The sequence below is a fragment of the Lytechinus variegatus genome, chromosome 7 (genome assembly GCF_018143015.1).
Source record: "Lytechinus variegatus isolate NC3 chromosome 7, Lvar_3.0, whole genome shotgun sequence".
Taxonomy (NCBI): Eukaryota; Metazoa; Echinodermata; class Echinoidea; order Temnopleuroida; family Toxopneustidae; genus Lytechinus; species Lytechinus variegatus.
In genome coordinates, this window is record NC_054746.1 from 1884820 (window position 1) to 1909101 (window position 24282).

A 24282-nucleotide genomic window follows, 5' to 3' on the forward strand; every position below is an offset into this window, starting at 1 on the left:
ATTCCACATTTTCAGGGGGGAATTAATCATTGTTTCACTTGACGATGAGAAAATATTTCAGACAATAAAATACAACAGAAATAGTGAGTGAATGACATTATCAGTCTCCTCATTTGCATACTGACCAGGATGTGCATAGAACTGTTTTGTGAAATTAAGCGAAACTTTAAAATGTCTTAACTTTCTTTTTTTACGTGCGATTTTGATGAAATTTTCAGTGTTATGCTTGTTGGATTTTTCTTTTTTTATTCAAATCAACTTTTTGTTGGGGTGGACTTGTCCTTTAATAAGACAACATACCTAGAAATTGTCAAAATCAGCTATCATGCAGCATTTAAGGAGAAGAAGGAGGAGGAGAAAGAGGAGAAGAAGAAGGAGGAGGAAATATCTCTTTGCGATTAAGACTAAGGAAAGAATCTTCTTCAGTCCATAATTATTATGTAATATGCACCACTGGTTTTTAAGTCCGCAAATCAAGCAATGACTTCATCATTTTGTCTGTTCTGGTTAGCTGCACTGTGCATACGTGACACAGGCTTCAGGTTTTCACCTTACTAGTAGAGATTTTTTGTTTCATTTTAGGCTGTGTTTATGCTTCCTCTTTTAAGGCCAGAATCAGCGTTTCCAAACGTGATTAGTCTAAAACACGGTTGCGTCCATGCTTGCTTTCATTTAAACGCTGTTTGAAAACGCTTATCGTAAACTCACAAAAAGGTACGTTTGTAAACGTCGTTTGACCAGAATCAGGCTTTCTGGGGAAGTATAAACAGAACCACGATCGTAAACGTGTTTAAATGAGGTAATTTGGTACATGCTTCCGGTGAGATGAAAATCCGCGGGCAAATACAGTCGCATAGCTCCATGTTATCTCCACGTAATAACAACACTCGAGGAAAAAAACTTTCGAAAAAAGGCACGCTTAATTTGACCTCGCTTTCCTGCTCAATGAAAATTACGATGTGAAGCCAGCTGGAGATGGTGATTTCGCCTCTGAAAAGTATAAGCATAAACAACACTCCCAGAACCACGTTTACGATCGGCGTTTTGAATTGACGTTTGAAAACGCTGATTCTGTCCTCGCAATGGAAGCATAAACACACCCTTACATGACTCTTAGATCAGTGTGGTTTTAGTGGTCTAAACCAATGTGATCTTTGTATAGATCTCTATCATTACTTGGAATGTATAAGACTATCCTGTTTTCTGTAAGCATCTGGTGTATTTCATAATTTGTCTTTGATGGCATAAGTGTCGACCCTTCTTTCCTTGGAAATAAAGTTAAAGTAATGGAGAGGGAGAATATTCTGCAAAGTTCTTATGAAATAACTGGCAACGTTTTCACTGTACATTGTACAAGCAGTTGCAGGTGTAAAAACTTCATGCCAATATGTTAATTAATTTGATTACAGAATTTCAGATATTGACCAATGTATCAAATTCAAGTCGTAAATTCAGGCAGCCAACATGTCTTCCATAGATAAAAACAATAAAAGTTCCATACGTAAGATAATGGATAAAAATTGACTCTTTGATCTGATCTGTACTATGCAGGGAAAATTAATCAGATTTATGAGTGCAATGGTGAATGATACCATGCACATATGTCACAATTACTTTTGATTGTATTGTCCATATGCAAGCTGTTTAATGACTTATCAAGGGTTGTTTGTCTATTTAATTGTCAAGGAACCAACTGAAGTGAAGCCAGCAGAAGAATCAACTACCAAAGAGGAAACCCCGGCTGCAGAGCCTCAGGCAGCAGCTGTAAGTATTCAGGAATAAAAAATAATTGCACCAAAAGAATAATTGCTCGAAAAATTAATGATGAACTGGAGGCATTACACAAGAAACAATTTAACCATTTAGAATTTGTGTTTGCATCAACCCTTTCCTCCCACCCCCCCCTCCCACAATAAGCAATTCTTCGAATTGGTTCCATATTATTTCTGATTAGAATTTCGGTGATATTTATGATAATACATCTCAGATAACAGTTACTATTCTATGAAGCAAAAATATTTGAAACTTCCGAATTGAAATCAATTCATATTGCATCATTATTTACTGAAGGACGTTCATTGTAAGCAGAATAAAAGAAATCTTGGTAATATGACAGCCCTCCGAAGGACTTAGCAGCTTTAAAGAGCATTCTTGTGGTGAAAAAAAACCCCACTATAATAAAGCCACTTCACATGAAATTCAAACTGTTAGTAGTCAACATATGAAAGGTATTGATCTTCTTACAGTAGCTACCTGTTTGGTTATAGCACAATCAAATAAATGTAAAAAAAAAGTCACCATGGAAACTTCCAGCAGAAGTATGAAATTCGTGACGTGAGGGAAATATATAATGGATGAGAAAACATAATGTATACAGTGAGGAATATCTGCACTACCGACTGGTCCATGCTTCATTTATGAAATTGAGAGGTGAAGAAATTTTATGATATTCTGGACTTTTAACAACTATTTGATGATTTCCAATTAGTGAATCGATTCCTGCGTCAAACTGTACCCAATGGAATGTGAGGCAGTTATTGACAAGTTTTTAGTATCTTTGATACTTACAGCTAAGAAATATTTTTGTGCCAGTGGAAGGACGGCCATAACACCACACTTTCGTGCACGCAAAAATGCCCTATGCAGCACGCATGTTAAAGGGCATTGTGTAAGGGCATTTCTGCATTGATGTGGTGCATGATATTTAGCTAACCGCATTCTTGCACCAACATGATATGTGATAGGTCTTTTTAAAATTATAATTTGAATTGATATGATTTTAACAAGATTGAGAATGAGGCAAAGGTATGATGGTGGTCCCCAAGTCTGCGCGCCTAAGGATTTGAGTTAAGATTTAACATGAATTTATTTTTATTTCACAAATCTTTCAGTGGATAATGTTCCTTACATCATTATGAGTTAGTGTGCTAAATATCTCATAAAAATTTGAAAGACATATATGATTTTCTTGGAAAAAAACCTCGCGCAGTCATTTTCAGATTGAACAAAAAAATGGTGCCCCATGTCTGTGCACCCATTCACTTTGCACGCAATTCAGGGATTTCGATGAGAAAGGCTGCAACTTGAGGCCGTCACAAGAAATGCTCAAATTTCATTATTTTTCCACCATTGTGAGTTGGATTTTGTAATTTTTATCTGTCTATGCATTAGATGTGTAAAATTTGTGTTTGTTGCGTATCTTCTTTTACTAGAATCGCGCAGATACGCATATGCGCAGACTTAGGGGAACTTGCCATAGCAGTTAAAATGGTGATGGTTATAAAAGTAGGTAACATTTACATGTATAGTAGTCCTTCATACAAAACACTGTGTTTTTATCAGCACACAATCATTCAAGGAATTGATCCTGCCTGGCATCAATCAACTCACCTGGGTGGAGGATAGCACAATATTGATAAATTATTTGCTGAAGGAAATTAATGCCCTGGCTGGGATTTGAACCTACAATCCTGTTTTGGAAGTGAGAGTCAGAGCTACCAGTCCATGGTACTTCCACTTTGTGTAGGGTAGGTCAGGGAGGGGGTTAGTATTAATCGATCTATGTTGGGATATATATATATATATATATATATTTATATATATATATATATGAATTATTTTTTAATAAAGTACTAGTAGGTAGCACCCTGATATGTCGGATAGGGTGAAAATGCAAGATTGAATGAGTTTTGGGCCATTTTCTCATTAACATTTTTTTGTTACCTGTATTTTTTTAAAGGTTGAAGAAAAATCATCAGAACCTGCATCAGAGGAGCCTAAAGCAGAATCAGCAGCATCACCAGAACCAGTATCAACGGAACCAGCAGCTGCTGAAGCTGTACCAACCGAACCATCGGAACCATCATCAGTACCATCAACTCAACCAGATGAGCCTGCTCCTGTATCAGCAGAACCCGAACCCGCCAAAGAACAAGCGCCTTCAGAACCATCCCAACCAGAGCAGGTACCGTCAGAACCTGAACCAACACCGGCTGCACCTGTTGTAGCTGCTGCTATTGCAGAACCTTCACCTGCACCCCCTGCACCAGTTGAAAGTGCACCCGAGGAACCGTCCCAACCAGAACCTGAACCAGCAGCATCAGAAGCCACTCCAGAGCCTGCACCAGAAACAACACCAGAACCAGTATCACCAGTAGTAGAACCTTCCCAAGAACCCACTCCAGAACCCACACCTGCACCTGCACAAACAGATTCAGTGGAGGTATACTGATGATGCAAAGATATCCACATGTTTTTCTCTTTTTTATCAAGTCAAAGTTAACTCACTCCTTTAGATGTATTTTTGTGCATGGTCTTTTTCTTTTGTCACACAAAATTTGCAATGCACTGCACAGAATTCTCTCAGTCATTTTTGTTTAGTATTCAAATTGCTCACCTCAACTGATATTTATAATATAAACTATTTTAAACATAGCTACAGCTGCTTCATTTGTATCCCAACTATTTTTTCTTCTTTTCTAATTTTAGGAACCAAAAGCAGAAGAGCCTTCAGAACCAACAGAAGTTACAACTCCTTCAGAGACACCGGTTGAAACACCATCGGAAGCACCGGTGGAAGCGCCATCAGAAGCACCTGTAGTAACACCATCAGAAGCACCAGTAGAAACACCTTCAGCTCCAGTGGAAACACCTGCTGAGGCACCAGTAGAGACACCTACAGAGGTAGGGAAGATGCAATATCCTCTGAAAATGTAATTTGTGAACAGATATCTCTTGGACAAATTCCCAGTTTCCACCCACACAGCTATAAAACATTGTTATTTTCCAAGAATAATCTTAAGCTGCTAGGAAGATAATCAGCTTAAAGGGCATCCATCAATTGATAGTTGTTATGAGGGTTACTTTTCCAAGCAGTGTTTTTCAGTGGTGAGCAGTTGCCTAAGAAGTGTTTGATTCAGTATTACTACAGTAAGATAGGGGTCAACCAGCTCCTGGGGTTCTTGGTCTCCAATCCCTTGGGGTGGGTTGTTTGGGGGATAGCCCTGTTACGGTAGATTTCTGAATATTTTTTTGTTGGGGGGGATGGGTGAGGGCAGGAGGTAATTAAGGTTTATCTTTTTTTTCATATAATAGAATTATGTTGCAATGTTTTTTTAGTATAATCCCTTTATATTCCTTCCGTCAAAGCTACATTGATCACTATTTGCACCCCCATACCTAAATGTAAAGTGAACATTAGACAAGGAGTAAAGACTCCCCTAATATGTCTTTCCTCCCTGTCTTATGCCTTCTATCTAGAATACTTGCACCTAGCATAGCTAGATAGCCTTTATTTCTCTGACACAATGCAGATAGCAGCTAGAAACCATTGAAATCATTCACAAAACATATATTGCTACTTTTATGAAGAGTGGCAATATTTGCGGTGAAAAATCTGTTAATCTGGTATTGACCCTCTTTAAGCTTGGCATAGACAAAAGGGATATTAGTAAACTCTCCTTCCCTGCGTTCTGTGCCAAATAGCCTACTTTCTTGTGATAGTTTAGTCAAGGTTCAATAATATATGGGTCACAAAGGAGAGCAAATCATCTTGGGTTTTAACAGCTGTTGATTTGTAACAGGTCCCCAAGACTTTGAAACTATACCCAAAGTGACACAAGTTATTTATAAATTGGTGACTGGACCTGACTAGACCTTTTGTTCCTTTGTATTATTTACATCCCTTGTATTTTCATTGGCATACTTAGTTTGTAACAATATCTGCTTTTAATCTCCACCAAATGTGAAATTAACATTTGTAAACTTTTGAAAAAGAGTAATGTGGAAAGTGAAGACAATAGTTTTAAAAGAGTAAAAGGAAATATATAAGTGTACTTAATAGTCTAGCCATAGTGTATTGTATGAACAAGTTTCATAACAGGACCGATCTGGTTTTAGATTATAAAATACTGTAAACTGAAACCTTTTTAATGCAATCTTCTATCATGCTCATGTTATTTGGCATATTCAACAAATTTGGTATTTATGAAACTGATACTTTTATGGAATAGAGAATTTCTATGTTGACTCGAATTCAATTGTTTTGTTACAGTCCTTTTGTCTATATGTACTGTGATTGGAAAATGAAATATGAATTTGTAATGTGATGTGTTTGAGCTACACAGAAGCTATTAAAGACTCATGAATTCTATAGCATCATATCAGTGAATGACATGATTGGTATGAAATAGTAATAATCGACTCTTCTGTGGTAAAAGTGAGGAGAAGTAGAATTAATGAGGTGCAAAGTGATTCCATTGCAACCATCTGATGTCAGGAAATGAAAACACAGTAGAAAATAGCTAATCAAGTACAATAGCACATTGAATAGAGGTACTGACTTAGAATGTACTGAAGAATGTAGAATTGTTATTCTTGATAGACGGCCGTTTTATTGCCATTAGTAGATGGAGTCTTCGTAGTTTTAGAAGAAGTAGTAGTGGCAGTGATAGCCTTTCTTTCAACATACAGTATTTAGTAGATTAAGGCTATTATTGTATTGTTCATATAATTACTGTGATATTCTACTACAGACACCGGTTGAAGTACCAGCTGAAAAACTGGCAGAAACACCAGCCGAAACACCAGCAGAAACATCTGCAGAAACACCGGCAGAAACACCAGCAGAAACACCAGCCGAAACACCAGCAGAAACACCGGCAGAAATACCAGCCGAAACACCAGCAGAAACACCAGCTGAAACGCCAGCAGAAACTCCAGCAGAAACACCAGCAGAAACACCAGCTGAAACACCAGCAGAAACACCAGCAGAAACACCAGCTGAAACACCGGCAGAAACACCTGCTCAAACACCGGCAGAAACACCGGCAGAAACACCAGCTGAAACACCAGCTGAAACACCAGCTGAAACACCGGCAGAAACACCAGCAGAAACACCAGCTGAAGCACCGGCAGAAACACCAGTTGAGGTTTGTTTCTAATATCCCAAGCTTTCTTTGATAATGTTTGATGTAATATCCATAATTGCAATGGCTTCTATGCCTGAGAATTTATTCCTATGGTATTCCCAGATATTGATCATTTCCTTTACTGTGGATAGCAAATAAATCCCTCACTATTTTTTCTTCATGTTGAATTTATCTTTTAATCTATTTATAACAGCCTGCTGCAGAACCTGAGCCAGCCAAACCCGAGACTGCTGCAGAAGAGCCATCAGCGACCTCAGAGAACACTGTACCAGAGGTAAACGGAGATGCTGCCCCTGAGGCCGATCAGCCAGCTGAGACACCAGCTCCAGAGGAACCATCCAAGGAGACCGCAGCGGTAGAAGCCAAAGAGGCAGATGAGAGTCCTGTATCAGAATCAGCAATTACAAGTAAGACAGGGACATTAACCAAAGTCTAAGTCAAAGATTTTGGGATCAGTAGATCAACACGTTTCCTGGTCTTTAACTACATTCAGGATCTCTTGCAGCTAATGATATAATCATAATTGCAAACATTTAGGTCAGACAGGAATCAGCTGAGATTTGTAAGCTATTTGGTCTTAGTGTCTGGAGATTTATGAGATATTGGTTTTTCATGCAAACTTAATGATACACTAAAAATTATTGCAGTTTTTAGGGATTTCTCTCTTGGGGGGGGCCTGAATCTTACAGGGGGGCATTTCATGAAGCAATCATATCCTACTGAAACCCTTGCATCCGATTGGCTCAGAGCAAATTTTTGGTAAGTATCACTGACGAGGTGTGTCATGAAGCACTCTTAACTGGTTCCTAATAATTTCACTACTCCTCTTTTTGACCATCTAGATGGACCATCGGGAGACCAACCCACAGAGGAGAAGAAGATGTCTGTTGAATTCCGCTGGGATGAGGGCGGACAGGAAGTCTTTGTCACTGGTAGCTTCAATGACTGGAAGGAAAGAGTGCAACTAACGCAAGTGTGAGTATTTTTCACCATTAACGCGTTCTTATCAGGGTTCTTGTGTAAAAAGCATTATATTTATCAAGACCAAGAGCCAGGATTCCCATGCTAGGATTTTGGGAAGAATAGATGCATTATTGTTCCCAATAATTGAGGTACCCTTTCATAAGTCTCTGCCTTGACTTTTAGCTGGAATTCCGCAATAAAGGCACTATGCTATCTTGTGGGATTCTCATGCAAAGAAGGGGCTCTGACTTTTGACAAGTATCTAATATGCTTTTCACGCTGCACATTTTTTCCTTAACCCTGGGATATTGGTGAGGCTAAGGGGGGGGTCTTAGCCCACCAAGCTTAGCGCACTTCGTTTTCACACTACGTTTCAGTGAAGCAGGCTAGCAAGGTATATAGTACGGTACTATCTGGCACTGCAAAAAAGCAGGGTCAGCAGTGCTAGCACCACAATTGCGGTGCTAAGAGATGCAGTGTGAAACGAAAGTGGGCTAAGGAAAAGTTGGGCTAAGCATTGGCCAATCACAAGGCGATATTTCATGTTAATTGCACTCTGTATGGTAAAATCATCAATATTCATGAGCTGTGGGATAGTCCAGGTTAAGACGCTAACCCCAGCAGAGCAAATAGTATGGGGTTAAGAAAGGCGAAAAAAAAGAAGATGGTTTAAGGTTCAAGATGTGAAAAGCATATTAATGAATAGTGACCAAATTCAGGGCGACCAAATCTCCATTTCCATTATGGACTACCTGCCAATTGGACTCATAGCATAAAAAAAAACTCATGATTTTTATGTGATTTTAGGATATATTTCCACCTTTTATTCTTGCTGAGAGGTTAATATCAGCAAGTTGGAAACTCAGTAAATTATCTATTTGTCTCTTCAATTCTTGACTAATATATCAATTCCAAACTTGAGAAAATTTATCCGTAGCTGTTGTGTAAGATAGTTAGTGTCAAGGATATCGGTATGTTTAATTTTACGTGTATCTTTAAGAAAGAATAATTTCTCAAAATTATTGGTCACATTTACTTAGATGCATGCTGATGCCTCTTGATTACAAATAGTTGCTCCATTCCCCTCATTACACGTTGAGACTGACATACTGTACATCTTCATAACTATTTCTAAGAAAGTATGCCCTTAGACCATGACCATGGACATCTCCAATTTGAAAAATAACCCCAGATTTCCCTGACAATTATTTTTTTTTTTTACCCTAACCTGGGCCCTGTTGCATAAAAGTTACGATTATTGTATTTTTGTCATCCAATGGTATCTTCCATGGAATTCTTGAATTTGATTGGCTGATGAGTATTGTTACCATAGTAGTTACTACTGGATGACCAATTTAATATAATAGTAAGTTTTATGCAATGGGATCCAGGACAATTCCCCACGTTGTTCTTTTCCTATGAACAACCCCTATATTTGCTAAAATGAATAGGTTTGCTACACCCAACTTCATGTGCAAGAATTTTGACAAATATAAAACAATTGTTGCAGATTTGAAATTGTGTTGAATAGAAATCCCTCTGCTGTCTGCACACTCTACAAAATCTCATTTTTCATTTTTTAAACCAAATTATCATTGCATTTGATATGAACAGTCAAATGTAGAAAATCCCATTGTCCAAATTTCTGAATAGTCTGCAAGCCTCTTCATGTAGTTATAAAAACGTAGTCAATATTGGTGATGCCATAACACTGAACTACAAATTTACTACCAATCAAAGGCATATAATAAACCAAATTTTTTTATTGAAGTTGATTTTACATTAATTCATCAGATAAAAAAAGATTTCACTTGATATTTAAAGCAAATACAGTCAGGCCATATGTCCCTTTGGTAATGAGCAAATTGGCCAGATTCATCCAAATCATCTTGTGGCTGAATCCTCCTCCATGCAAAATCTTGTGAATCATAAGATTTCTCTCTAAGAACTTAACCACTTTATCCTAAGGTCAAATTGAATATTATTGCACCATTTGATAGAGTAAATGTCAGACCTGAAGAGATGCCTCAAAAATTGAGTTTTTTCTGGGTTTTTTTTTTTCAAATTGTGCAAAAGTTTCTATTTTGAGCCTCAAAAATATTTAAATCATCACAAAGCTGAAAATATGTACTGTCTTACATTGTCACTCTTTTGATCGGGTCAAGATTACACTTTTCTCACCAAGGTAAAAGACAAGATTTCTAAAATTTCTGAGTTGCATGAAATCTGGCGTTCTGATTGGCTGGATAAGGTTTCAGAACAACAGGCAAGGTTAATTTGAAGAGATTTCCACATGGGGAGTGTGACCTTGGAAGGGCACCAGTATGGAAACAGTTTGAATTTGGCCGGGTGTGTAGTCTCTTTGACCACGCAGAGTACAGTATTCTTATTTTCAAACTGCTAAATGTACTTATGGAAAGTGTGATCTCGACCCAATTAAACCAATTCTTCTCTTGAAACCTATACCATTAATAAAGCATAGATATTCAGCTTTATAATGATCTGAAAATAAATTTGGCTTAAAAAAATATGAAGTGGAAGGTGAAAATATTTATTTTGAAGCATGTTTTAGATCAAAATTTTTACATACATTGCAAAATCCTTTAAATAAATTCAAACATATGACCAGAAACAATGTTTCTTCTTCTTTTCTCTGATACCAAAATAATGAAATTCAATAAATATTTAGCTCAGCAATGAATGAATTAAAAGAGGTATTTTGGTCTGCATCAAGTTTTAAATATGCTAGACCACTCTAATCATGAATATCAATCTGATGAAAGAAGCTACTTTTTATCGGGGCCTGCTTATTGACTGAATACTATATGTGACATACCATATTCAATATTGTCACAGATTGTGAAGTCAGAATGTCTTGAATACATAGAGGTGTACTGCATGCTGCATGCCTTTTTCATTTACCTCCCAAAACTTATTTATTTGGAATAAGATGTATTTGTGTCTCATTTGTTATTTGTTTTGTATTTTGTCTTTCCTCACATTCATTTTCTGTCTAACCTCTAATTGCTTCTTTCAATTTTCATTTTTGATCAAGCCTTTGATTTATTTTTTCATTTCAATTTTCATTAAAAATAACCCATTCCCCCTTTCTATCCATTATATTCCACGAACTTTTTTTTTTCATATTTGAAAATACTGCATGCTGTGGTTTGATCGGATTTAATTTTTTGCTCAATTTTATTGAATACAAATATTTGCACCTTTTTACAAACCTTTACTGCAATGATAAAATGGCATATTCTTTTTCAATCAAATGAATTCATGTCTGTGCAAAAACCAAACAAACAAACGACACCTTCCCCCTCGCAATTTCTTTGTGTACAATGTCATTCATTGGTGGTCACATCATGCATGTTTTTGAATTCATTCATTTTTGTAATGATTTTTCCTTTGAAATATATCAATCCTCTCTCACACGCACCTCATCTACCAACCAAAATAATATGCTCTTATTGTCACTTGTTAATTTATACTAAATTTGAAATGAAAAATGTCAAATGAATAAAAACTTTTTATACAACTAATGCATATCCCTTGTGCCTCACTATTAACCTATATGATAACTCCTACTACTATTTCATACCCTTTTACTACTACTACTACAACTACCACCACTACTAACTTCTTCATACCCTCCTACTGCTCTCCCTACCACTACTATCACTACTACCACTATCACTTCCACCACCACTACTACCACTCCATACCCTATTTTAATGAGGTAGTGAGGAAGGCACGTTTGCGCAAACGCTGTCCCTCGGCCCCGGGGAATGGACATACAAGTTTATCGTAGACGGCGAGTGGAAGACGAGTATGAAACAGGTAACGAGATGCAACAGTTTGTATATTTGTGTATTTAATGAAGGCTTGCCTGGAGGGGAGTTTGCTACATCGCTTCATGCTCATCTGTGTTTCGTTGGATGATTATCCTCTGAATCCCTGTAGACATTGATAAATAGGTACCACCGGCCTTGATCCGTATTTGGTGATGCTTGTAATGCTACAGTCACACCAATGAGGCCGACTACAGACCGGTGAAAGCTTTTGCATTATTTTCAATGGCACAGCATTAGTCGGTCTGGAGTTAGTTTTGCTGGTGCGTGTAACTGGGGCATAATAATGGTGATGAAATTCCTCTTGAAGAATATCAATTAAGGAATGAGCATGGAATGATGATATCAAACTTTGTGATGAGAAGAACGGATGATGTTTCCTGCATAGGAGGGGAGAGTTAGGAGGACTGTAAATTTTGAATAAAAGCTATTTATTTCCTTTGGTGAGATTTAAATCAGAATTTGCAAGGATCATCTCTTTTGATTAATCCAGTAAATCTATGCAATTGATATAATCAGCAAAGTATCCTCCTCGACCTTGGTATGCACTACGCAGGCAGCATTATTACATTCTCTCATCCCTTCCCTCAGCCTTGCCTCAAGTTTATTTTGATGAATATCTTATAACCCCATTCATTCCACTGCATACACACTTACAGTGATGGCTGCTTCAGTGTTAAAATGGACCTCCTTGCAGGAGACTACAGCTACAAGTTTGTAGTCGATGGTGAAGACAAGGTAGACTCCAAGCAGGTGAGAAGCATGGCAGGTGCCTGCCAGAAGGGGGCGCTGTTCACATTTTGACGTGCTGTTTCTTACCTGTTCATTCCATCAAGGGTTGTTTATTGCTGTGGTGTGTTGGTCAAGTGATGTTCCTTGTGACCAAATCCAGTGATAGAACTGTTAAGACCCTTTGTCTCAAAACTTAAGAAAAGGGAAGACAGCTTGGAATATATCTTAGAGTTGTAGCATAGGTGTAATCGTCTATTAGCTTGAAAGAGTTCCTGACAGGAATTGGTAGACTGTTCTCAGAAAGCAGGGGGAGGGGGGGGTGTTGCCATCACCCAAAATGCAACTTTCGCTGAGCTGTCCTCAAAAATAGTTGTCAGCGAATTGTTTTTGCCCCAATACACTGATGATAACCAGGTTTAAAATAGTCTTTTAATATAAAAATTGATAGTTTTGTAGCTTGCAGTTGTCTTCAAACTGCAGTATGAGATTTTGATATTGTATTTTTTTCTATTTGATGTGTATCATGCATATTTTATTTAGTAACATAATTTTAGAAAGTACTTTCATGAAATCATCTTTCTGTTATATATAGACATGAAAATTTTATGGTCAGCTGAATCATTGGCTTTCATTCTTTTTGTTTTCATTTTTATTTGGGTCCGTGATTGCAGTGGTGCTCTACTTTGTTCATTTTCTATTTAGAATTATATACTTCAAAGATTTTTGTCTTGTGTTATGCTTTGAGTTTCAACATTTTGTAACCAGAAACATGTTCTTGTTGTCTGCAGTGAAAATTGATTACATTTAAATCACAAAAGGAGAGAGGAAAAAAATCATGAAATATATAGGTCTAGGAAAATTTGAGGGAGGAGTTATGATGCATTAGAAAACCATCATATATGAATAGTTTGGATCTGGACATTATTTAATGAAGCTTGTCAGCTCTAGGTGGTTTCAAACCGCCTCGATCACAAGAATCCCTGTTAAATTACGAGAACTTTTTTAGGCTAAAAAATACCCATTAATTATTCCTGCATTCACACCGCCCCGAAACATAACCTTCGGGATAAGTTTCTAAAGTTACGAGCATGCGCAGTATGGTCTGATAAGCAGGCAAGGCGCGAGATTCAAAATCACTAGCCCAGCAGCCACCCAATGCTCTCGTGCCCAATGACACGCTGGGCTAAAAGTTCCCGTAAATTGCTTTCACATTGCCAAATTATATTTTGGCTGCCAAAATACCTGCAACCTTGGAAAAATCCCCGCGAAAGTTTTCGTAATTTCGCCAAGTACCTACTATTTAGCGGGTATTTTCTTTCAGGGAAATTACGCGTAGTTTGCTCTCACATTACCAAAATACCTGGTATTTTCTGATCGGGGTAAATTTCCCTATCAGAGAATACCTGGAACTGACGAACTTCGAGGCGGTCTGAAACCACCTTTTGACATATTGTCCTTTTCTGACAATCAGAACAGTCAGAAAACAAGGATTTCACTGATATTGTCAAAACTTACAATAAAGTTTGGGAGATGATTATTAGACCACTTTGATAATAATAATAATATACAAAATTCATTAAGTGCTTTATACAGAAGTTGCAAAGCACTATTAGCAAAGAAAATGAAAGAAATACGGATATACGAGATATCTATGGAAAAGAACACTAAAGAATATGAAAATGAAAATATCACGACAATAAATTGGGCATACAAATATAGAGACAATCAGAAAATTAGAATACAAAGAGTCATTATTTTGAATAAATTCAAGTAATTTATTTGCCTACTAAGCTCTCATTCGGTAAGGTCTAATAATGATTTCCAAAGCTGTATGTTATTATGAAATGCTCTGTACTGAGTTACTGTTGCTGTACAATGCTTTCCATCATGATGTAATATTTTCATTATCTATCATGACTTGGTGCCCGCTTCATATTTTTCAAAATTTTTACAATTGATCCTACACAATAATGAATGTAATTGATCATAGAAATCAGCCTAAAGGTTTGTGTTATGTGGTCTTCTCTTCATATATCATGACCAGTTATAACTTTTTTCAATCTTTATTCCCATAATTTTCTATTTCAGAGCACCGTAGAAGGCGAGCTCGGCCTGAACAATACCATAACTGTGGCATGAATGCAACACCATCGGTCGTAGAGTTTATAACGTCTGTAAATTTCTTTGCTGATCAGCTGCATGGAATCCTACAGCCGCTTCGTCGTGTACTGTAACTAATGCTAGAATTTTATGTTTAAAGAATGTGGGAACCAATTCGCCATTCATTTGGAATGGAGAGAGAGAAAAAAAAAAGTTGGATGCTATTTTCAGTCATTCCCTTGTATTTATGGCTGTGCAGTTAAAACATTCGTGAAATGATATGTGTTCATTTTGTAGATCGGAGGTTTAAAAAACATGCCTCCCCGAAGCCTATGCTACAGATACAGCATGAAAAAAAAAGAAAATCTTGTATTCTTTATATCTCCTCTTTTTATATATCCATTGTAAATCCAATTAATATTGATTAATCAATTGAATATTTGAAATGATTCCCACATGTACAGTTATTTTGCAACAAATATAATGTAATGTTATGTAAGAGTCATGACCTGTTGCTATTACTTCTATAGATATCTTGCTTTTATCCCAGTCTGGATAATAGTGATAGCATGAAGTTATGATAAGCTAAAATCCTGTCATGGCTTGTCGAAAGAAAGAAGCTTTGATGATCAATTATGTCCAAAAAATTATGTGCATAATGATTACAAATGTTGTAATATATCAGAATGTAATGTTATGTAAGCCTTGTACTGCATGTGCATAAGATAGGAATCTTTGCTTTAACTGGCCAGTGAAGAGTGTATATGCTTAGCTTGTGTAACATCGAAGCATTGGATATTCCAATGTGATCTATAGCTTCAAAATTTTTGAAAATTATTTATAAAGAACTCTTCAAAAACAATGTAAATTTGAGTTGGAGAGCTTCATACTTCATGGAGGTAGGTAGGGGGTTATGTTTTGATGATGTCGATTGTTACCGAGTCTATGATTTTTGAAAACTGCCTTCTGGGTAATTTAGTCGAAATGCTGGTATTTCACAATAGCAAGCTGGGTATTATTATGATTTTATTGTTCATGTGTGAGAAATGATTTTAGCCAGGAACAAATGGAACAAAAATGATGTATTTATGGTTTGAAGGTTTAACCCTCAATGTATCTCTGTTCACCTTAATTTGCATATACACATTTAAAGTGTTATATTTATAAATTGTTTTAATTGTACTGTTTGGTGTAATCATTTATTATGTATACATGCATTTTTTTTTTCTATTTAAATGATTATTTTTAGTAGCGTTTATGGTAGATGGTATTAGCTCGTATTGTATTTAGAGTAGGTGTAGTTCATTGAAAACAATTTGTAATTCAGTATTTTGACGACATTTGCAAAAGCACTGCAATTATTTTCAAACAGTAAGAATTTGCATACATCCAAGTGCCTGTGTGATGTATTTTGTATTTGTTAATGCATTGTAACTTTGTAATGAAATGAATTTCAACTCACATTCAGCATTAGTTCTTTAAGGATTTAAAAATATTTTCATCAAAGTGAAAAGTGTATTTTATATATTATTTCTGATGGCAGAATTGGTACAAAAAATATGCTTATGGAAACAAAATTCATGATTTAACAAAAGACTTATTTTAATAATCAAGTGATAATTCTAAAATTTAATTAATCTAAACAAAGTCTGATTGTACTCTGCAGTTTACATTAAATGTGCAGGGAATTAGTGGACATTCAAATGTCTTTCTTTAAATGATCTTATGTTTATGACCATCATTGTGGGAGGTTTTAATTCTATTGCAGCAGAAAATCATAAAAGAAAATAAAAAGATATAAGTTGAAAAATAGTCTGATTAATATCTAATCACCTATTTAGACAGAAAATGTAGTTATGAATTTTTTTGATCACCAAATGGTATTGGCAATAAACAACAAACCCAGGGTCACCATTTTTTAGTTCCATGTGCCTTGATCTACACGGCAGCCAGAAGCCAAGCATCAGAACGTGCTGTTTTTTTGTTTTTTGTATTGTGTTTTGTATCGTCCATGCTAATTTACATTACAAACCAAATCATCAACAATGTGTGCTATGTATAGTGCCTTGCCAAAGCCTACCTGGAAATGCCATTATACGTACAATTGATTTGATAGCAACTCAGAAATCATCATAAAATACTGATTGTATTTCTAGTTTAATGTAATATACTATATCCATACAATCAATTTGATTGCATCTTAGAAATCATCATACTGTTTAGGGTTGTTGTCTTTTTTAATGTCATCAGCTCAGCAGACATCAGATACAGTTTAGTTTTGTCTATTTTGATTCATAGATTCTTGCCTCAATTATTTTTCTTAGCCAAATTCGGACAACTCGTGATCACCATGTGCAAATATCTGATTTTCTTTTTATTGTTTGATACAGTGTAATGTACAATGTATTTGTATTATGTATTCCCCTCTATTAACCCCCCACCTCCCCCTCTACCTATCCCACCCACATATCACTCTTTCTCTCTTCCCCCCCCCCCCTCTCTCTCCCCAGTGTTCCTCATAAAAAAAACAATGATGTATGACTTGATTATTGCAAATAGATTCTGAGAATCAGCTATGCTATATATCAAATGAATCATCAGACAATTAATTTGATTTGTTTATTTTTATTAGTATATATTCCATCTTTCCTGCATATATCAGTGGTGTGTCTTTTGTATTAGTTTAATGCATTTCTTTTAATCTCTCTACAGAAAAATATATATGCAGAGAAGCAGGTAGAAATATCTACAGTCACAAGCAATCTACCACCATCCTCACACCTAAATTCAGGAAAGAAAATATATTGTCATTTTAATGGTTACCAGTAACTCTATGTTGTTGTTTTTTAATTTGCAAAAGAATTAGTTTCTTGTCTGAGAAATGGAAATGGAAGATGGATGATATTTATGTTGTATTTGTACATGACCAATCCATGCATGTATGTTTGGATAATTTTACTTTTCATGAGGACTGCTATCTACAAGGATTTCAATTTCTTACAATCAGTTCCAATTCTTGATATTCAAGTAAATTGAAAGGGGGTTGAGTGTATGCATACAGCATAAAGACATAAGAACCATCATATGAGTTTGTATGGATAGCAAGCAGACTTTGCTTGAAATTATAGTGCTTCTTTATTACTTCTTAAAAGATAGCCAACAATGTTCCTAGAAATCATGCGATTTTTTCCTAGAAATTATGCAATTTTTCGTGCTTTTTCCAGTCACATCCCAAACCTTCACTTGTATTGCTTTGCTTCATGTAGACTTATGATTTTTTTGTGTTCATATATAAGTTTAAGGTATCATAGCACTAACAGTTAAGTGCTATCATACCAGTATGTGTTGGTTGCTTTTGTCTGTAGCACGATGCACAGTGCATTTCTGTCTGTAAATTTGCAATAACACAGCAAATGAAAGTGTACTTGTAATGTTTACATGCCTTGGTCATTCTACATGCTTATATATTGAACAGTAAAACTTGCACAATCGAATGTAAAATATAATTGAAAATGATAAAAAAAATACTGAATTGATTTTGAGCTAATGAAGTACCTTGTATGTATACCCACAATAAAATGTTATTCAATGAGTTAGTGTTTTTGAATAAGTCTTTTTATTTCTTCTGAATTGTTTCATTTCCACATGTTTGCACAATTGCAGAGATGCCAACTGTTCCTTTTTGCAGTATTTTACCCCCTTTTAATGAAAATACTGTAGGTTTCATGAAAAAAGTTGTTTTTTTCAAAATCAAATTATGCAAATGCCCTGAAGAGAAAGTTTAAAATACTCTGTTTACACCCTAAATTATCTCTTTTTTTATAATCCCTCAAAATACTGCATTATTTTAAAAATGGGTTGACATCCCTGCAGTTGTAAGAATGTTTACTTAGTCAAACAAGTTCATTACTGTATTGTTTATTTGAAATATTGTATTGAAATTGCTTATATTCATAACCTATTTATTTAAACTCTTACTGAATTCCAGTGTCTTGGACCTGTTTTAGAAAGAGTTTTGTTCAAAGGCGCTTACAAAAATCAAGCTGAATTCCCCAATATCCGCTAATCATTGGTTGAAAATAAAGTTGTGTTTGATTATTTGAATTGCATTTGATCGCATCACTTTCTGCAATGCGTTCCTGGTAAGTGTTTTATAATGCAGGTTGTATAGTTAGCCCCTGGGGAGGGGGGGGGGCTACCATTTATAACATGATTCCTATGTGTCACACCAAAGTTGAAAATAGGGGGCTCTGGAACTAAATATCGGTCCTTAAAATGGGGGTCTCCGGAACGGCCCTTGATTGCTAAAAATGCATTGCTCTGAAGCTGACCACATCAAAAATGGGCGTCTCTGGAACATGTATGACTCCTCGTCGATTGAGTTTGCCGTCGCGACTGGCTGAGTTCATGATGGGCGTACACTGGAAAAAGAAACCACAAATTGAGGGTCTCTGTAACGGGGAAAAATAGGAATTTCTATGTCTTTCTAAAAGATGCTCTGGAATGGGAATTTAGGCTGAAAATGGGGGTCTCAACCGCGGCACATACGTATCATACATTTATGCTAAGTTGCCCCCCCCCCCCCCCCCCAGGAGTTGGCCCAACTTTGCATGACTGGAACATGTTCTTAGGTGCTCATTCACTTCCATTTAGGGATATATTATTAAGCACAAGAATGTGTCACCAGTCTATATGTTAAGTCATTCCTTATGAACATTGCTATGATACACCTACCTGACATACCATAGTTTATTCAAACTGATTCTGGTAGAGGTGTTTCATAAAGCTGCACAAACGACTGTACGGTTTACTGGTGACCATTTCTTATGTTAAATGGTATTGCTTTGTGATGACATTAGACATATCTCACATATTCATTAATATGTCGATACAACATCAATACTTGATGAATAGTTCTACAGGAAGTATAACAGGAAACCATTTGTTTACCGACTCCAACTTTCTTCAGAAAGTATTACTCCTTCGAGCTAAACCTCTGACGCGCACACATTTTACGGGGTTATTTATACATTCCTCCTTACCAACTGGTCCACTCCTCCCAATTCAGAGTAAAATTATGAAGTACAGTTATGGTAAACTACTCAAGGCTGAACCACAGCCGTCTGGCTGTAGAGAGAGTCTTGACCAAAAAAGGGGCATTTCTGAACTCGGTCAGTTTGGAAAAGATAGAATGGAGATAAGATTTAGAGCTACAAAAAATCATATCAGTTTGCAGAGTTTATTTACAGTCACCATTTGTCTTTATCAACTTATTCATTATACATTCAATTATATGAACTGTATATCTTGCTTTGCTTCATCTCATTTATGCTGGTTGAAAGTAAATGCAATAGATCCGACAGCTATACTATGTAGCTGACTTGGCAGTTGGCAGCGAAGAACATTCCAGTCATGCGTGAGATTCACTTTACAAAAAGCTTGAAGAAACGCTCTTGCACCTGAAACGTTAAACCCTATATCTGGTAGACTCCATAAAAGTAAAACATTTTGTGGTGATTCATTTAAAAGACCAGTTCGTAGTTACTTCATGGACAATTTTGGTCAAATGACCTTTCATTTCTTTCATTTTGATAGGCAGATTTCAAAGCAAGATATTACGTAAGCTTGCCTTACATAGCAGGATGAAGAAATTGAATAGACCAGGTGACTAGAATAGCATGCCAAAGAACACTTTATGAAGGTATTTGTTGCATTCCTACTTTGAATGCATATCATAAGATGTTGCACAATGTACTTGGCAAACTGTGAAATACCAGTCGTTCGTGGACACATTGTTGTTTTTTGTGGATGTAAATGAAAACCGCAATTCGAAAGAATATATGAATAATCAAGACATCAAAGTTGGTGCTTATCTCATTAGATTTTAAACCAACATGTCACTTTAGTACAAATGACCTTCCTCTGATCATGCGTAGAATCTTTTGATCATGCGCAGAAAGGAACTACGAACTGGCTTATTCCACTTCAAAATAATAACATTTCATAAATTATACAAATAACGATAAGGATGATGATATATCATAATGATAATAACAATGATAATAATGTAATAACAATATTGATGATAATATCCATTCTAGAAATATAATGATTATTAAATGATAATAATAGTAAATATATTCAGTTAATGAAACATAAGATACTTTAAAATGGAGCTTACGTAAAAAAATGTACATACCCCAAATAAAGTAAGAAAAAATAAGAAAATCGTATCGATCCATGGCCTTGGGAAGCGGGGTGCTGGATGTGCTGAAGCACCCCCCCCCCCCTCCTCCCCCCAAAAAAATCCTTGGAGGCGCTGCGTGTATTATTCTCCATAGGCAGCACCCCCAGGCATTCTGGAAGATGTGTAGAAATTGAAAAATGTTACTATAATGACCTTCATTTTGCAGGAACCCCCCCCCCCCTTTTCCCTCCTTTCTTTTCAAATTTGTCGGGGCTTATTTGACCTCCATTTCGTCGTGAAACTTTTTTTGTTTTTGTTTTGTTTTTAAGATTTCTCGGGACCAATTTGACCTCCATGTTTTGTAGTGAAAACCCTATTCTTTTTATTAATATTTTTTTTGCTTTTCAAATTTACATCAACACCCCCACTAAAAAAAATTGTTCCCATAGCCCTGTATCAATTATGACCTTTGATAAATAAGAATTTGAATTTATATAATTGTCTTGATTATTTTTTAGAAATAGAACCGAGCTTGTATAAAATATGGTATATTGTGTTATTATGGGGGCCTTAGACCCCATTCCACAGAGGGGAAACCTTTGAAGGACCTTTCATAGACCAAAAATTGGCAAAGTCTTACAATAGTCTCCAAGATCACTGAAATTTATCATCTCTGTGGAATGGCACAGAAAGACCCCTCAAAGAACTCCAAAAAGAAATTGGTACTGGATATCTTTCAATCAGAGATCTTTTCTGCAAAACAAGTGATCTTTCAGAATTCATTCCATGGACTTTGCCTGGTCTTTTAATGATGTTACAATAATCTCTCATGAGCCTTGCAGTGATCTCCGCAAAAATATTGAGAGACTGTCGAAAGATCATGGAAAGACGAATAAAAACTTTGAAAGTTCATCGAAAGACCACCAAAGACCCTTTTCAAGAAAGACCGCTGAAAGACTGTTTTGAACCGTTTAACGAGTACCACGAAGACCACAGAAAGATCGTGAAAAACCTCGGATATCTTTAAAAATTATCTGAAAGATCTTTGAAAGATCAAGCAAATTTCACGGTCTTCAGTCTTTCAGAGGTCTTGCTCTCTGTGGAATGGGGGTTTCGGTGGATACAATGAGGTATGGTAAATACCGGGGTAAATAAGTGCTAAAATATTCAGGAACAGGGGCGGGGGGGGGGCACGTGCCCCCTCCCATGAGAAGAAAAACCGAGGTGTGCCCCCCCCCTTTGATATTGAAGACTTTTTTCTTTTGCTAGTCAATTTTTTTTCGGGTACCCTTAATTTGTGGTTGAAAACCTTTTTTTCTGTTTTCTTTTTTTGCTTGTCAAAATTTTCCTCCAAAAAATTCCCCCCCCCTTTTGGAAAATCCTGGATCCGCCCCTGTTCAGAAATGTGCATGTAACTTGAAGGTAAACGGCGGTTTCCAGAGATATTAACTCATCGGGTAATACACATGTATTTGAGTTTAATAAAGGTTTACTAACAAAGATGAATACGAAGAGCGGGCAGGCCTGATCAATCAAATACAACTTTCTGTAACTGCTTTATTTTCTTTGCTGTGAAGCTGCAAACGGCGACCCCGGACGGCGACACGGTAGCTAATATGAGATTATATAAGCAGGGCGGGTTTGGAACGAGGTCCACCCCCCCCCACACACACACACCTTGAGCTCCCTAAAATACATTTTAAACAAGAGGGGATGTTACCTTTTAGTTTACAAACTAAGATAGTTTCATAAAGAGTGAATAAATGGTACAAGCGTAAAGCGTGATTTTATTTTTTCAAATAAAATAACCTGAAAAAGATGAATTTTAGTACGTTTATTTAGGAATTCATGAAAAGGATAATGCGAGCGAGAAAGGTCATCAATTTTTTGATGTTCAGACCTGAAAATTGAATATTTCAATCAATTTTTTTTTTCAAAATTGCAAACAAGATCTGTACCTCACTAAATATACTGTCATAAATTGAAGAATTAGAGGACAGTAAAAGAGAGGATACACGTGCAAACCATTTTTTTTTGCTGTGCCCCTCCAATGCTTTAAAGGAGTATTTAATCATTCGATTTCCCCCAAACCAGTGATACAAAGAATAAGAATTGTATTCAGACCCATTTTGTCATCAAGTCTATATAAAATACTAATTTCCACATCACAAAGAAGCAGTGAGTGTGTGACATATACCGTTGTATTGACCCACTCATTGGCATACAGGGTGTGAAATGTTTTTTTTTTTTCAGTCATATATTCACGTATTGGCCGCTTGTAGTTGTTGTCTTTGTTTTTTGTAGGGGTAGTCTAACAGTCACATCTTAGCTATTTAAAACAACATATATATAATTATACTAATCTCATAAGCCCTATTTGAATAGTGCAAGCGCAAAGCGCGATATTTTTTTTATTTCACGTATTTTGTCCTGAAAATTGAACTTTCTTGGCAATGTTGTGACCCTGAACAAGATGTGTACATATAGGCTAATTACTGCGAGCGCGAAGTGGAAGCAGAAATTTTTCATATTGGCCTACGTTCTGGTCTGATCGAAAAGGGACCTGTTACGGACTGTTTTCAGTTAGCCATGAATACGATACATATTCCAACAATCAAATAATGCGAGCACAAAGCTCGAGCTAAAAATTTATGACATCCCGACCTAAAAAAATGGACATTCTAAGCACTTTTTGAAATCATGAACAGGAAAGCGCAATCATAAACAATGCAAGCGCAAAGCGTGAGCGGAAAAGAGAGAGAGTTGGACCTAAAGGCGAGACACTATATTCATGTTTTGCAAATCATGAAAATGATGGGTAATTGTGTGTGTTCCTATATTGATAATACGAGCGCGAAGCGCGAGCAGAAATTTGTTGTTTTGATCTGAAATTGGGGGATTTAAGCATGTTTTTTAATAAAGAGCAAGTTGCGAATCGCGTGTTTTAGAGTTAAACTTAGAATCTGGGCATTATATTTAAATAATGAAAACCAATGATGAGAGCGCGAACCGCAAGCTGAAAATATTCCATATTCCGATTTGTTTTTTGAGTGTATATATATATATATATGACTCATGAGACACAGACACGTATCTCACCAACAAATTAATGCGAGCGCGAAGCGCGAGCTGATTTTTTTTTTTTAGTATACTGGCAGGAAAGGCGTGCCTGTTTAGAACTGTTTGTAGTAGCTCATGAGGAGGATACATATCTCATTACACAGATAGTACGAGTGCTGAGAGTGAGCTAAAATTTCTTTATATTCTAACCTGAAAGCCTGATATTCTAAGCATTTTTGGTACCAATGGTTAAGATTGGTATCTAAAAAAAAGAATAGATGCGAGCGCGAAGCGCGAGCTGAAAATTTTGATTTTTCGATCTGATAAAAAATGAGTTTATTGGACGTTTTCGATAAAGAACAAGATATATATCCAAGAAAAGATGAATGCAAATCGAAGCAGGAGTTCTTTTGACTCTTTAAAGTGAAAACGGGACATTTACATTCACCTATTTAAT

The 24282-nt window shown here is 36.3% G+C and overlaps 1 protein-coding gene across 2 annotated transcripts in view; it reads left to right on the forward strand.

Annotated features, from left to right (window-relative positions):
* Positions 1 to 17416, forward strand: part of LOC121418185 (cell surface glycoprotein 1-like) — a 35600-nt gene extending 18184 nt beyond the window's left edge. The window contains exons 3-10 of one of the 2 annotated variants that reach the window (XM_041611912.1): positions 1687 to 1764; positions 3740 to 4222; positions 4489 to 4683; positions 6534 to 6929; positions 7123 to 7336; positions 7772 to 7904; positions 11639 to 11735; positions 14567 to 17416. In XM_041611912.1, coding sequence (XP_041467846.1) covers positions 1687 to 1764; positions 3740 to 4222; positions 4489 to 4683; positions 6534 to 6929; positions 7123 to 7336; positions 7772 to 7904; positions 11639 to 11735; positions 14567 to 14617 — 1647 coding nt within the window. In that variant the 3' untranslated portion in view covers positions 14618 to 17416. Of the gene's footprint in view, positions 1 to 1686; positions 1765 to 3739; positions 4223 to 4488; positions 4684 to 6533; positions 6930 to 7122; positions 7337 to 7771; positions 7905 to 11638; positions 11736 to 12405; positions 12500 to 14566 lie in introns of both variants that reach the window. The other variant, XM_041611913.1, reaches the window with a different exon arrangement.
* Positions 17417 to 24282: the final 6866 nt, after the last annotated feature.